Consider the following 16,732-nt stretch of genomic DNA (forward strand, 5'->3'; position numbering starts at 1 on the left):
TATGTAGGGGGAAGGGACTTCCTGGTATGATGTACTTATGGGTAAACTAGAAGGGGCAACTGGTTCTGCCACCCAATTGCAACAGATCACGTGACCAGAAGAGGGGATGTGACCTCCAGGGAAAAATGGTACACATGGTTGCTGGGGGGGGGGGGCGCTACCCATTACTTCTTATCTTGGACAAAAGTTGTCCCTATACTACTAACTAGTCTTGAAAACTGGGACACTTTCATGTAAATCAGTACATCTGATCACTTCAGGATATCTTTTAATTAACTCAGAACAGCAGCATATCAATATATGCAAATTAGAGAGCTTCAAAGATTGTGGATTTTTGCATTGCATAGAAATCCAAATTTCCCAGAAACTTAAATTGACTCAATTCTATGTGTTTAGAAAAACTTCCAAGAAGTCTGAACTATGCCTGCAGCCCCAGAAATTGCTCTGAATTGCTGCTGTGCTACTGTTGCAGTGAAACAGATTTATCAGTGCTGTTCTCAACATATCCAATGTGTCCGAGAAGTAGGGTTACCATTCACTGTATTTTCCTCCACACTATAATCCAGAAAATGGAAAGAGCTGTCTGCTGCCCAGTGTAACATATGACCAGGATTCCAACAGTCTGCAAATTGCTCAAATCTAATATACTACAAGTTGGCTCACAAATGAAATTATCTTCCTAATAGATTACTCACGTGAAATGCTTAGAACACATCCCACATCATGACAGCAGCCATGTCACTCTGAAGTTGTGAGTCCAAAAATGGCTTGGCAAGAGACAGCAATTCTACTGAGAGAGGAAAGCAAGTTAGGGCTACACATATAATGCGGGGGGGTGGGGGGGTGTGATGTTACACCAGCAAACCAAAATGTTTTATCCATCTCCAACAAGCCTGGAATAGGCGAACCTAGCAAGTATACAAAATACATCATCTGTATTAAAAAAATAAATGAGAAAACACCATAATGTCATATCCAAATTATGTAAGAAGGTCCCCTTCCTTATCAACACGTATAAAAAAAAATCCATATGAATATCCACTTGGTTAGCAAGATTTGAGTCTTTAAACTTCACGGATCTTCAAGGACCTGCAGAAGGTAACTGCTGTGCACTTTAAATTCTGTGAAGATCCACACTGACAGAGGTACATGGTGACAATGAACCCAGAACTGGAAGGACAGGAATTGTGACCCTCCTGTCTGAACTCCATGAATGGAAGAAATGGTGCCATTTCCTTACCCAGGAAATTTATTCCCACAGGGAAAAAAACCCAACAGCAGCAGCAAGCAAACCAGACCCCAAACTAAGATACTGTAGAACAATTATATTTAAAAGGATTAAAATAGAAAACATCACCTTGATAGAGATTTATATGTTTACTTTTGCATAATGCCTCGCTTTTATACCCTCACCCCTCAGTGAATACGGCAGGTGCTGCTGGGGGGGAGGGGGGAAGAGGGGGAAGGGCCAGGCCGGCAAAGGCGGCCGTGCCCCGCTTAGCTGCCGGCCTCGGCCCGGCTCCCTGCCTATAACCTGGTCAGGACTAGCCGCTTCACGAACAAAAGCCTTGGGCGAGATCTGTAACTGAGCGATATGCCGAGCATTACCCCGACAGAATCATTGCTATTTTTGCTGTTAGCCAGGCAACCCGTGGCTGAGAGGGAGAACCCGTGCCGGCCGCGGCCAGACTCCGGGGCCCGGCGCTCACCGCCTGTTGCCCGATTGCAGCTACCAGCTCCTTCCGAGACACCTCCCGGCCAGCAGGCCAGCCGGCCAGCCAGCCAGGGCCCCCAGGCCGTGCCAGGCAGTGAGACGAGACGAGACGAGACGAGACGTCGAAGCCCTCCGGACGAGCAGCCCTCACACCCCCCGCCACAGACGTTTTTCTCTCAGTTCTTCAGTACCTATCTCAACACCGCATTGCGAGCTCGCAGTAGAGCCCTGGCTCCACCAGGGAGTGCTCCGTCTCTCTGCACAAGACGGAAGCAATAACACAAGAAAAACGCACACAACAGGAAAGATACGCGCAAGCGGCGGAGGAAACCGCCGCCACGACTCGACTCGCGCATGCGTGACGGGGTTGTTTTTCACAAAGCTGTTCGCAAAGTGAGCTGGTAGTGTATGGGCAGCTGTCTTTGTGAGGAGATCACAGCGCTGGGAGCTGTCGTCTCCTCAGTAATTCCGATGAAGCGTTTGTAGGGGACACGCTGATCTTGTTGGCAGGCTCTTTGCGTGGCAGAGGCGTTGTTCAGTCTAAAGTGAAGATCGCATTTTGTATGAGACCTCGACTTTTTTTTTTTCTTACAGTATATTTTTATAGACTTTGTTATAAAATATGGTGCTGGGAAAGGTGAAGAATTTGACGATAAGCTTTGACTGTCTCAATGACAGCAATATCCCTGTCTATTCTAGTGGGGACACAGTCTCAGGAAGGGTCAGTTTAGAAGTTACTGGGGATATTAGAGTAAAATCTCTTAAAATTCATGCAAGAGGACGTGCAAAAGTACGTTGGACTGAATCTAGAAATGCTGGATCCAACACTGCCTATACACAAAATTACACTGAAGAAGTAGAGTATTTTAACCATAAGGACGTTCTACTCGGGAACGAAAGAGGTAAGCTTTTCACTTATTCATTCACTACATGCAGACATTTTTCCAGAAAAAGGACATATCTTTGCATCGTCTTGGTTTATCCCTTTTTAATATGCAAGTCTCATAGAGTTCACTGTTTCTAAAGATGAGGAAATGCTGGCTATGTTCTTGGGTTTTATTTTTGATTATTTGAACGTTTACTTAACATTAAAACCGTGTTGAGGTGTATTTTCAAAGTACCTGCAAACAGGGCTTTCTTAAAATACTTGCCTTTTAACAGAGTCTTTTCGTAAGGATTTGCATTTTTTAATACATTTTTTTATATGCAGGTTTTTTTTCTTAGTGTTATTAGTAGGATTTGTTTCTCTATGGGGAAAATAACTGTTAAATCAAAACCAGATATGCAGTAAATTACTTTCTTGATAGCATCCTATCGAATCACAAGTGTAATTAAAATATAACACTAGACTTTTTGATACATAATAGATACAGGTCTGACTTTCAGACTGATATGCAATGATTTTTAAAGTTGGTTCATTGTTGGCAGATAAAAGATTCCCTGTGGCTTACCTTGACATACTATCACCACCCCACCTGTAATTTTCCATCTCTTCCTTTGTTCTAAACTAGTATACTTGTAAATTACTTTCATTTCTTTTATTCAACCCCTCTATGGGGGACCCAAATGTAAAAATCTGTATGAAAGGCCAAATAAGAGGTCATGGTTGTACGATCAGAGCATCACTTCTTAGTTGGGGAGTTCTGGAACCTGCATTCAATAAAAACCTGGTCTGCTAAGTCCCTATAGAAATGGAAAGTGCCCTGCAAATTTCCTTATTTTGGGTATGGAAATGGGGTATTACGCTGTGAGCAGGATTGTGGGTCTTAAGTTTGCTAATCTATTGTTCACGTAGTTACGTTGTGAAAGTATAAGGGACTCTAAGCTTGTTTTTTTCTGAAGTTTCTAGCCTTTGTTAGAAGCGGTTCAATCCTGTTTGGGACCGGTCCTGGGAAGAAGGGAGGGAGTACTCCTCTCTGCAGATTGGTTGCACACGTCAGGTGGTGGCGATGACTTAATTTCTAGCACAATAAAACGTTAAAACTGATTACATAATTTGTGTCGGATGTTTTGGTGTGTTGTTTTGTGTTTGGTTTTGTTGTTTTGTTTTGTTTGTTTTTTTTTTTTAAATATGCAGCATACTTACTGCAGAGATCCTCTGCAGTAAAATGCAATTTTTAAAGAAGTTCGGCTACAGATTGCATTGAGCCTTTTATTAAGCACTTCTGAAGTAAATATTGTAGCAGAGCGGAGTTGTTATTGATTTTAATTATGTCATCATAATGCAAGCAAGCACAGGTCACTCATGAGGTGGCTTTGTAGCTCAAATGTTCTTTATACTGCCGCCTTGGAAATAATTCTCTCATGTGAAAGTTCGTTCACCTCTGGTTTGCAGATGACAGAAACGTGCAAACATGCACGAGTCGTTCATAGCAGGATGTATGCTTACAAGTAGGAGGGCGACCCCATGCTTCTAACTGTCTGCTTAAGCACCAGCAATGACTTTGCATGTGGATTGTAGATTCAAATGCTGACCCCCATAGTAGGTGCTTGGTTTTGGCTGGAAAGGGAACAAAAGGTGGCAGGGAAGGGACAGATCTGACACGTTCCGACACCAGAAGCGAGACAGGGTGCGCACCACTGCATGTGCGGCACGTAAAAACTTAAGCAGATGTCCCGGGACACCGCTGCCCCTCTCCCGGCTGCAGGGGCAGGACTGCGAACACTCGCCGCACGGAGTGGAGTTTAACTCAACACCTCGTACCCTAGCATAGTCTGGAAGGCCACTCCCTGTCCCCACCTTGTCATTGGCCTGCTGGGGTTTGTTAGCCTGTTGCTAAGGCGATGCCAGCCGCTGATTATAGGGGGCTGGGACGTGGGGGAAGAGCGAGGCTGAAGGAGCAGGTTCCCTTGCCTACACTCTGGTGTGTGCTGGGGGCGGGGCGAACGGGCTCTGGCCATCCCGAGGTCAGCCCTGTGCTGGATTGGGCGTGCTCCGGGCCCTGCTTCCCTGAGGAGTTAGCAGAATACGCACGGGGTGGGGGCACTAGCTGTGAAGTGAGGAGTACAAGTTTACCTTGCTGGGAAACCGGGGGGTGGGGTGTTTCAATTCAGCAGTTACTGCTTTCTCACATGCTTGCCTGCCTTTCCTCCCACCCCTCGGTTATGGATCCGATCGCGGCCTTGGTAGGACGCTGGGGGCGCTGCGCTGCTAAGGGGGAGTGCTGTCACCCTGGTCACTTTTTGTTGGGAACAGGGTCTGCCTGGGAATGTCGGCCTTGATGGCTCAGAGGGCATACTGCCTTTCTTGGGAAAGTCCATCTCTGGGGACAGACAATAAGCATTCAAGCTCCTGCCACACACATCCACTGGGCCATCAAGGGGCTGTGAGCAGGGGTGGCCATTGGGACATAGCCCTGCAGCCTCTCACATACCTCACTCGGTTGTCTTTCCCCACCCGTGCCCCTGGCCAGCACTATCCGTAATCGCGTTTCAGTAATGGTCAGCATGCGCTCCTGAGAGAAGTGCAGGACTGGGGTGTCACCTTGTGCATGGTGCAGGGCAGGCCGGAGCAAGCCAGCAGCATGGCCCTGTGGTATGAGGAGATGAGATGGTGAGGCATAGGCAGTGCCCCTCCCTCTCTCCTTACCTCTGTGGTAGTCATGGTGGGGCATAACGTATACTGTATGCATATGAGTAGCTGGAAGGAGATCTGCTTGTGCCCGTTTAGGCCAGTCCTCTCCTGCTCCAGCCTAGTCTGTGATTGACAGCTCGGTACTTGTTTACCACAGTTCTGCTGCTGCTGCTCAGGCTCAATGGGACTGCTGATCTGGCAGGAAGGAAGTGAAGAAGGGATGAAAAAACTCGTGTGCAAGGAAAATATTTAATTTTTCTAAACCAAACAAAAACTTCCAAGTGTTTTTTAGCAAAAAAAAACATTATAGACATTGTTTTGCTCTTTCAGTGTATTGAAGATTGTTATTTCATGATGTTACATGCTGAGGATACACTTGTATAGTGTTTTTATATTTTTGCATAGGTTTGTTTCAGCATTTCTGGTGCGCTAAAGAAATTAGAGCATCAGCGTTTTTGTAGGACAATGGGAACTAAACAAACAAAAAAATCTTAAAATGTACCAACATTCCTTCATGATGTTTCAGACTATTAACAATAGGTAGTGTCTTTTGCATAATCCCACTATATGTGTTTTTATTACCCTGTGGTGGGTTGACCCTGGCTGGATGCCAGGTGCCTACCAAAGCTGCTCTATCGCTCCCCCCCTGAGCTAGACAGGGGAGAGAAAATATAACAAAAGGCTTGTGGGTCGAGATAAGGACAGGGAGAGATCACTCAGCCAATTACTGTCACGGGCAAAACAGACTTGACTTGGGGAAAATTAACTTAATTTATTGCCAATCAAACCAGAGTAGGGTAATGAGAAATAAAACCGAATCTTAAAACACCTTCCCTTCCCCCCACCCCTCCCTTCTTCCCAGGCACAGCTTCACTCCTGAATTCTCTACCTACTTCCTCCCCAAGTGGCGCAGGGGGATGGGGAATGGGGGTTACAGTCAGTTCATCACATGTTGTCTCTGCTGCTCCATCCTCTTTAGGGGCAAGGCTCCCCACACTCTTCCCCTGCTCCAGCATGGGGTCCCTCCCACAGGAGACAGTCCTCCATGAACTTCTCCAACATGGGTCCTTCTCATAGGCTGCAGTTCTTCACGAACTGCTCCAGCATGGGGCCCTTCCACAGGGTGCAGTCCTTCAGGAGCACACTGCTCCAGCGTGGGTCCCCCACAGGGTCATAAGTCCTGCCAGAAAACCTGCTCCAACGTGGGCTCCTCTCTCCATGGGTCCGCAGGTCCCGCCAGGAGCCTGCTCCAGCGCAGGCTTCCCACAGGGTCACAGCCTCCTTTGGGTATCCACCTGCTCTGGCATGGGGTCCTCCACGGGCTGCAGGTGGATATCTGTTCCACTGTGGACCTCCATGGGCTGCAGGGGGACAGCCTGCCTCACCATAGTCTTCACCATGGGCTGCAGGGGAATCTCTGCTCTGGTGCCTAGAACACCTCCTCTCCTTCCTTCTTATAGAATCATAGAACCATTTAGGTTGGTGAAGACCTTTAAGATCGAGTCCAACCATCAACCCAACACCACCATGCCCACTAAACCATGTACTGAAGTGCCTAATCTATGCATTTTTTGAACACCTCCAGGGATGGTGGCACCACCACTTCCCTGGGCAGCCTGTTCCAATGCCTGACAATGCCTTCACTGGCCTTGGTGTCTGCAGGGTTGTTTCTCTTACATGTTCTCACTCCTCTCTCCGGCTGCAGTTTCTGTGCCGCAGCAACTCTTTTTTTCCCCCCTTCTTAAATATGTTATCCCAGAGGCACTACCACTGTTGCTGATTGGCTTGGCCTTGGCCAGCGGTGGGTCCATCTTGGAGTCGGCTGGCATTGGCTCCATCGGACATAGGGGAAGCTTCTAGCAGTTTCTCACAGAAGCCACCCCTGTAACCCCCTCCTCCCGCTATCAAAACCTTGCCACACAAACCCAATACGTACCCCAACCCTTTTGTATATGAGATGCTCAATTGTTTTGTCTAAATAACTTTCTATTTTGATGGAATCAGTGTTTTTCTGGTTTCATGGTAATTATATCAGAACAAACCACAAATTTGTTGAAGCATTTAAAGCAATACAAGGAATCATGACTATAAACCAAGGTCAGCTTTCTTGTTGAAATTAGGAAATGTTTGCATCTGCTATCCAAGCAAAATTGAGCTAAACTTTGAATTTTTGATATGTTAGCTCTAAACAACATTAATTGGACAGCTTGCTGCCTTTCTTGCCCCTGAATTTGTTTGGTACTTTCTAGGTGGTGCTTGTGCACTTTTTTTAAAAAAAATCAATTTTTGGACACTTGCTAGGCAGGAGATAGAAGGAAGCTGAATTACTAAATTTAATCTATTAATCTAGCAGACTTAATACTAAGATCACTCTAATAGTATTAGAGAGCTCTATTTCATTTGACGTTTTAACTAGAAATCATATTGGAAAACATAGTTTCCATTACAGATCTTTCAGGCAGACCTTGAAATGGCAGTAGTTACAACTATGTCAGTACTTGGAATCAAGATCATAAATTAAAACAAGTTAACTTCTGCTTTTATGTAAGGTGAATCTTGGAATCTCGCCTAACCTTAAAAATTCTGCAGCCATACATCTAGCAGTTAATACAAATGGACTGGAAAGACTTGTTTCTGGGATGCTGTGTTCTTAGTATTGTAAAGAATGTATAAATCCCTCTTATTCTGGAAAAGAAACCTATATAATGTATTATGCTGTGTAAAATGTTCACAGGTGGAATAGCATATTGGGTTTTTCCCTCCTAGATGATGACAATTCTGAAGAAGGCCTTCACACCATTCATTCAGGAAGGCATGAATATGCATTCAGCTTTGAGCTTCCACAGATGTAAGTACTTGCATGCGGTACACAGCTTGTGTGAGAGAAGACTAAGATACATACCTGCTTAAGAAAAATTCTTGTGGGTGGAGAGGAAACCTTTTCCGTGGTAGTAGGAGTTGTGCTCAGACATGCAAGAGGACATAATCTCATTAAACTGAAGAGGTTGCTTTTAAACTGGTTAAGAGTTTTTCACAAAACAGGAGCTCATTGTTGCCCAGTTGGTTACTCTCTGTTTTGACTGAGGTCTGTTGACTCATTATGTCTTTGTAGTATTTTACCCCTTCACAGGAGAAGGGAGGGGAAATTGTGTCATTTGAGTCCTGCAGAGTGGCTGAGGTATCTTTTAAATGAAACAAGATTTTACTGGAGCCATGCAGGCCATCAGAACTAGTGATAAGATAACAGCTTAACTGTTTGGGCTCAGTCTGAAACAGATGTGGCAAGCTTTAACCATATTTGAACAAAATAAGAGATTTTTTTTCTAGTTTAAATAGGATATATGTACTCAGGCTAACCTTTATGCAAAAAGCCAGGATGGAAATAAGCAAATGGATGGGTGGATGAAGGAAGAAACATTCCCATACCTAATCCCACTTGTCTCAGAAAGCAAAGGTGAAGCAAGAGTGATAGCAGAAGTCTTAAGATAAATTCACACACACACATATACACAAAATGTTTGAGGTGTCTAATGTATACATTGTGAAGGGAAGATTTATAGGTAGAGGAGTTACCGATGTGGAAATTAGCTAAAACACAAGTTGCAGGAAAATTAAATATAAAGGAACAGAGAGAGTCTGGAAATAGATGAAAGAAGGGAGGCAGGAGGAGCCTTTTACTGTAAAAGCCAAGCGCTGAAGTAATTAAGGTTAAAAAAAAGTTGGCAGAATATTAGACTAATACCTAATATTAAAGCTAATAAACCATCTGCTTATTAGAGGGGCTGGCTTTAGCAGAACCTGTAGATAATAAATGCTTTTACGGATCGGTTTCAGTGAATAGCACAGGGCTTTACAGTAGATATTATTGGAACACTGAAGAAGACCCATATATATGGAGACATTTAGAAGTCAGTTTAAGGTTCAGGTGAAAATCTCATCTATAAGAAGTGATAAGGATGATACCGATATTCCCTTGAGTTGGAAGGGATGTTCAAGTGGTGTTCCCCAGGGCTCAGTATGGGGGTCAGTTCTCTTTAATATCTTTATCAATGATCTGGATGAGGGGATCGAGTGCACCCTCAGCAAGTTTGCAGATGACACCAAGTTGGGAGGGAGGGTCGATCTGCTCGAGGGTAGGAAGGCTCTACAGAGGGATCTGGACAGGCTGGATCGATGGGCCAAGGCCAATTGTATGAGGTTCAACAAGGCCAAGTGCCGACTCCTGCACTTGGGTCACAACAACCCCATGCAATGCTACAGGCTTGGGGAAGAGTGGCTGTCGCGGTAGAGACGGACACGACAAGTAATAGATCATGCAAAATGGCTACTTTATTGTTCTAACACACCTTTTTATCCCCTTCTTCAGAGTATGTGTTAGTATATGATTGGCTTAGTAACTAACAATTCATGATTGGTGAGTTTGTCAGGACGGTTCTTCTTATCACTATCTTGTTTTCGTACTGGTCTTCTCGGATCTTTCCAGACTTCTCAAGGATATACTACAAGCTGCTCAAGGTCACGCTGTTCTCGAACTGTCAGGAATTCCGTAGACTTGTTGCATCCCCCGACAATTCCCCCTTTTTGTATTTGTGCTAAAAATATCATCCCAGCTGCCCTCTGCAGGGCCCTTTGCAGAAGGCCGAAAAGACAGGGCAACATTAGAAGCATAGTTATCACAATCAAGATCACTACCCCCACAGTCTTGAGCAGAGATATCAACCATCCAGATAATCCCCAACCCTCAAATATCTTTGTCCTTGTGCTAAAAGCAAGAAATCAATTGCAGCTCTATTTTATAGCGTAGCTTGTCTGACACGATCAATGTCTAGCAGTAAATCTGATAATACTACACCAGTCTGTATTCAGGGACCCCAGAATTTGTGATTCCTGGGGTGGCAATGAGGGTTAATGCCCGATCCGTGAAAACCAGGCATTCCCATCCATTGAGTCCATGACCTGCTGCACAGGGGTCTCCATCAATAAGTTCTTAAACTTTGTCGACGTCAGCGTAACCCCCTATTAAACCTGTGAAAAAGGGATAGCTTGGTGTTGTTGTACTAAGGTATAAGAAATCTTGTCCGGTCACGTCAGCCAGGGTCATCCAGATGTTTTCTTTGGTTTGCGGTGGTATCCATGCCTACGTCCATCCGAGGACTGTGAGGTAGATGAACCATCTGTACATTCTCGTGCTGTCTTGCTCCGCAAATTCAGCCCAGCAATCGGTAGGTGCCAGCTTTATGTGGGCGTCCCCACGGAGGCAACGATGGCCTTGCCGTACACCAGTCCGATGCTCTTCGGAAAATCCCGGTATTTATACATTTGTAGAGGAACGGATTTCAGCACACGTGGCCAGCAGGTGCCAAAAATCCGCCTCATTTGCAACCTATGACGCATGCGCTCGCTGGCCAGGCGCGCTGCATGAGTCATAGTCATCGTCTCTATTGGTTCATGGACTTTGTGATGTGGTTGCAATGCACAGAGAATCTTGACCTGTTATATTGGTCAAGGTGACCTACACTTAGTTTTTGGTTGAGGTGGTATTCATATTGCCGCACCCTCTGGGATGTTCCAGATGATGATGGTCATTCAAATCAAGCGGGAGTCCATTGTGGGCCTGTATCTGTAGAAACACAAGCATAACCTTGCCCCCAGGTTAACAGCTCACATGGTCCACTCCACTGACCAGTAACTAAATCTTTAACATGTACTTTGATGCCTCTTTGTAAATTCTGTGTTGAAAAAAGAGAAGTGTTGAAAAAAGGAGGTAGAGAAGAATTATCCCCATAATAGAGAAAGCTAAGAACATAAACCACGTTATCTAAACATGCCTGTGGTGGTTCCCCAATCATTCCCCCTTTTTGTTTTTGAAGCTGCTGCTTCAGTGTGCCATGTGCACGCAGCTCTATTATTTGTGGAGAACCATTTTGATACACTACTTTGCTGTTCCAGTTGTTGTTTTCATACCATACTACTGGTGCTTTACCTGTTTTTCCAGAACCATCTGTGAAGACAGTAGGGCCTTTCACAGGTTCCAGCTGGCTTAAGTTTTTCTGACCAAATGGTATTTCTCGAGCAAATTTCAGGAGCGGGTGCGACAGTAGATGATACGAGATCTGTCCTTGAAAACCCGCCATAGCCACTTGCAGCTTGTAATTGTTTGCCAGACACCATTCAAAGTACCAATTTTGAACAGGTAAAACAATAGTAGCTGGATCACGTCCTGTTAGTTCTACACATCGTTTTCTGGCTTTTATGATTACATCAGCAATAAGTTCAAACAAGCCAGGAGCAGTTTTTCGTGGTCGGAATGACAAAAACATCCATTCTAAAATATGTAATGGGTCATCCCACTCAGAATTCCACTACACCAAAGCACCAAATGGCACAGTTTTGTCAATTAGTACAAAGAATTGTACCAATTGAGACAGATCAATTTGAGAAACAAATTTCTTGTGTATACATTGTTCCACCCTGTGAATTACATTTAACACTTCCTTATTCAATATTCTGGGTTCTGTTGGATCATTGGAATTTTTTAATAAGTCTAATAGAGGTTGTAACTGCGAATTGGTCAGTCCAAGATAGGGCCTGATCCAGTTCAAGGATCCCATTAATTTCTGTACATCACTGAGTGTCTTAACTGCAGGGTTAAGTTTCACAGGTTGGGGCACAACCTGCTTATTTGTAATTGTCATTCCCAAATATTTCCAGGGTGCTATTTTTTGCTCTTTTTCAGGGGCAATAACTAACTCATATTGTTGTAGCAAATTCGTGGCCAAATTGTTCATGCCATTCAACTGCTCCTTGTTGTCTGACGCTAACAGAATGTCATCCATATAGTGATAACTATAACTAGTAGGGAATTTTTCCCGTACAGGTGACAGAGCTTGTGCAACAAACGATTGACAAGTGGTTGGTGAATTTTTCATGCTCTGTGGCAGAACTCTCCATTGATATCTTTTTGCTGGTTCTGCATGATTGATAGAAGGCACAGAGAATGCAAAAATTTTTATTTTTTTTATTATTATTATTATGTTTGTTTGTTTGTTTTGGTTTTGGTTTTGTCTTGGGAAGCTAATGGAATTGTAAAAAACACCAACCCTTAAGGTCCATGACAATGATTTCCCAATCTTGAGGGATCATGACAGGTGAAGGCATGCCTGGTTGCAGAGCCCCCATCATGGCCATGACAGCATTGACTTGCCACAGGTCATGCAAAAATCGCCATTTTCCTGATGTCTTTTTTTTTTTTTTCTTTTTTTTTTTTCACAAACACTGGAGCATTCCACAGACTGTGAGATGGTTCAATGTGTCCGGCAGCTAGTTGTTCTGCTACCAATTCTTGCAGGGCCTTTAATTTTTTCAAGTGGTAGGGGCCACTGATCCACCCACACAGGGTTATTTGTTAACCAAGTTAAAACAAGCATGGGTTGTCTAACACCCTGCAGCACAGTGGCCCCCATTAAAAATCTGTGATAATTCTCACCCCCTGTTGCGACAAGCAATCCCTCCCCCATAAATTGAGGGGAGCTGCCATCACATATGGTTTAATAACTGCCTGTTGGCCCTCAGGATTGGCAATCGGAACTGGAGTGGCTGCCATCTTTGCACGTGTGGATCCTCCCAGCCCCACTACTCCCATACCAGCCTCCTCTGTTGGCCAGGTAGACGGCCACAGATAATCGGCAATAATAGTCACATCAGCTCTGGTGTCCAGGAGCCCTGCAAGCCTTACTGTAGTCGGAGATCTTCCGTGATTCGACAGTGTGCACGTCATATGTGGTCAGGATGATGAGACAGTCTGAGACCAGCAGACCTGAGGGGGTCCCGTGGAGCTGAAGCCTCCAGCGCATCGCAGTCGCTGTTCTGCTTTTGAAATAGAACTCGAAAAAGGAACAAGTTGAGCAATGCGAGTACCTTTAGGGATTGGTACTGGTGGGTAGGGGGTCAAAATCATCGCACAAATTTGACCTGTTAAAGCAGCATCAATAACTCCCACATGCATGATTATTCCATTCAACGTGCTACCTGATCTTCCCGGTAGCAATGCATTCAGTCCCTGTCCTATAGGACCCCTTGCATTAAGAGGGACCTTAACGATGTCTTTCGTGGCTAGAGTTACTGTGTCGGCGGTGGATACATCCAACCCTGCTAAGCCAGCTGTCGCAGCTGACAATTGTTCGCAGAGAGGAATTGGCCGGCTGTCGGGAGGGGATTTGTTCTCCTCGCGCGCCCTCTCACACTCATTTTGTGGTTTTCCTGTAGCGGCTGTCCATTAGCATGAAATTTGGAATGACACTGTTTTGCAAAGTGTCCTAATTTCCCACATTTCTTGCAAGTAATCTCCAGTGAGTGGTGCACTGGTTGTTTACCTGGTGATGTTTTGTGTGGAGAAGTTACCATGATGTGCCCTTCACTGCCACACCCAGAGCACTTTCCAGAATTTTTCATAGCATTGGCTATGGTGGTCACTGTGTGTGCCAGTGTCCCAACTTTAGAACATGCAGCTACCATGTCAGGGACAGAAGGATCTCCTGGCAGAGCCTGTATGATCTTTTGACAGTCCTCATTAGCATTATCTTTTACCAACTGTTTGCATAGCATTTGTCTTAAGACCTCATCTTCCACCTGTTTTTCCAGGGCAGCAGATATTTTTTCTACAAATTGTAAAAAGGGTTCTGTGGGGCCTTGACGGATAGTGGCATATTTTTGCTTCGGAGCTGCCATATCCATGGTTCGCTTTATTGCCATAAGGCCTATATTTCGTGCTTGTTCGAGAGCCAGCGGAGGCCATGTAGCCTGTAGCTGAGGGTTACTATACTGCCCTTCACCAAGCAAAGCATCCTCTCCAAGGCCTAATCTCGGGTCACCCTGTGGCAGTCGTGAATTATGCAGCGCCGTCGCGCGTGCCGTCTGCCTCCAGGTGGATTGAAATACTTGCAATTGTACGGGCTGAAACAGCACTTGTGCTAGATGCATAATATCATATGGACACAGCAGATCTGTGCTAATTATACGAATAAGTTGCATTACCTCAGGAGAATTGATTCCAAATTTTTGTACTTTATTCTGCAAATCCTGCACTACTCTCCAGCCTATGGGATTGTGCTCATCGTGCCGGTTTGTGCCTGCAGTAGCTTTGAAAACAGGAAATGTAACAGGAGCCTCTGCTGCGTTATCTAGAGGCATTAGAAATGCAGGTGTTAGAGAGCACGGGCTGAGGCGTTCTACTAGATCCCAGTTGCCGGAGTCGGCAGCATATCTTCTAACTCCCTCCCAAAATTGATCAGGGGATCTCGGGACCACAGTTACTGTGGATGGAGGGAGAGTCCATGGCAGGGGTTCTTTTGGTATGGTTTTATCTGCAAGCTGCAGGGATCGCATAGCGTCAATTAGAGATTTTTCTGCCTCAGGTTCATCTTTGCTCTCATTTTCCGTGCGGCCCTCACATTCGGTTTGAGTCTCACCATCCTTTCGGCCCTCACTTTCGGTACGGCCCTGGCCTTCGTTACGGCCCTGGCTTTCCGGCTCAGAGTTAATCGCCACATTTTTCTCTTCGAGGGGGGGCTGATGGAGTCACCCCTTCTGCCGCTGCACCAGTAGGTGAGAAGGGCCCCTCATCGCCCGGTAAAGTAATTAATGGCGTAGGAGGAGGAGGTGAATAAGGGTATGATCTGTTTTTGCTCATGAGGGGTTTTCTGCCCACAACTGCTGATATTGCAGCATCGGCTGCAGCTGTTACTTGAGCAGAAACTGTTTCATTGATAACATTTTCTGAATTCTCATCTTTCTTTTGCTGGTCTTTCGCATCACATTCTGCTTTCCATTCCTTCAGGGTCTCACGTAATAGACGCCATACGATCGCCAACTTACAGAGCTCTTTCTGTCCTTTAGAGATCTCATCAAACATTTTCCAGCCCACTGTTTGCCATGCATCCACACTGAATGCAGTAACTGTTGTGGCTGTAAAGCCTTGCACCTTACACCGTATTAAAATCCGTTTCAGGCTTTGTTCTGGGGTTTTAACCCCTTTTCTTTTTAATAGGGCTTTCCAGGTAGACAAAATCGTCTCCTTTTCTTTTGTTAATTTCTGCCCCATTCTAACAGTTTAGTCCCCGGTGGCTCACCTTATTATGTGTCTAGGCTCAGGTCCGGACCAGGCAGATTCCACTGCTCTCAGCTTCACCGGGCTCCGTCTCCGCAGCTTTTCTCGCTGCCGGTATACTCTTTCGCAGCTCTTGTTGCCGCTGGTATACTTCTCTCTAGTGCTGGATTTATCGCTGTTAGATGATCTGTTCACTCAGGCGCATCGGGGTCACCATTTGTCGCGGTACAGACAGACACGACAAGTAATAGATCACGCAAAATGGCTACTTTATTGTTCTAACACACCTTTTTATCCCCTTCTTCAGAGTATGTGTTAGTATATGATTGGCTTAGTAACTAACAATTCATGATTGGTGAGTTTGTCAGGACAGTTCTTCTTATCACTATCTTGTTTTCGTACTGGTCTTCTCGGATCTTTCCAGACTTCTCAAGGATATACTACAAGCTGCTCAAGGTCGCGCTGTTCTCGAACTGTCAGGAATTCCGTAGACTTGTTGCATCCCCCAACAAGTGGCTGGAAAGCTGCCCAGCGGAAAAGGACCTGGGGGTGCTGGTTGACAGCCAGCTGAATATGAGCCAGCAGTGTGGCCAAGAAGGCCAATGGCATCCTGGCCTGTATCAGGAATAGTGTGGCCAGCAGGCTAGGGAAGTGATCATCCCCCTGTACTTGGTACTGGTGAGACTGCAGCTCAAATACTGTGTTCAGTTTTGGGCCCCTCACTGCAGGAAAGACATTGAGTTGCTGGAACGTGTCCAGAGAAGGGCAACCAAGTTGGTGAAGGGCCTGGAGCACAAGTCTTATGAGGAGTGGCTGAGGGAACTGGGGTTGTTTAGTTTGGAGAAAAGGAGGCTGAGGGGAGACCTTGACGCTCTCTATGACTATCTGAAAGGAGGTTGTAGTGAGGTGGGTACTGGTCTCTTCTATCAAGTAACAAGTGATAGGATGAGAGGAAGTGGCCTCAAGTTGCGCCAGGGGAGGTTTAGATTGGATATTAGGAAAAATTTCCTTACTGAAAGGGTTGTCGGGCATTGGAAGAGGCTGCCCATGGAAGTGGTTGAGTCACCATCTGTGGAGGTATTGAAAAAGCGCATAGACAGGGTACTTCAGGACATGGTTTAGTGGGCATGGTTGATGGTTGGACTCGATCTTGAAGGTCTTTTCCAACCTGAATGATTCTATGATTCTATGAAATATGAAAGAGAAAAACAGTATATGTGAATATGGAATATTATGTTTGAGATTAAATAGATGACCAGTAAAATAGCACAAGCATTGATTAAAATACTGAAGTTCTTTTCAAGTGACTTGAAGTAATAGCTATGAAGCCATCTTTGAT

General features: G+C 45.2%; 1 protein-coding gene across 4 annotated transcripts in view; it reads left to right on the plus strand.

The window, feature by feature from the left end:
* The first annotated feature begins 2,085 nt into the window (after positions 1-2,085).
* The window catches only part of LOC126035314 (arrestin domain-containing protein 3-like), a 35,187-nt gene continuing 20,540 nt past the window's right edge, over positions 2,086-16,732 (plus strand). For 2 of the 4 annotated variants that reach the window (XR_007504894.1, XM_049793794.1), the window contains exons 1-2: positions 2,110-2,616; positions 8,055-8,136. Coding sequence is in view for 2 of the 4 variants with exons in the window: in XM_049793794.1 (XP_049649751.1) it covers positions 2,337-2,616; positions 8,055-8,136 (362 nt within the window). In the remaining 2 variants the exon portion in view is untranslated. Of the gene's footprint in view, positions 2,617-8,054; positions 8,137-16,732 lie in introns of those variants that run through there. The other 2 variants (XM_049793795.1, XM_049793796.1) reach the window with 2 other exon arrangements.

The sequence above is a fragment of the Accipiter gentilis genome, chromosome W, assembly GCF_929443795.1.
Source record: "Accipiter gentilis chromosome W, bAccGen1.1, whole genome shotgun sequence".
NCBI classification, from domain to species: Eukaryota; Metazoa; Chordata; class Aves; order Accipitriformes; family Accipitridae; genus Astur; species Astur gentilis.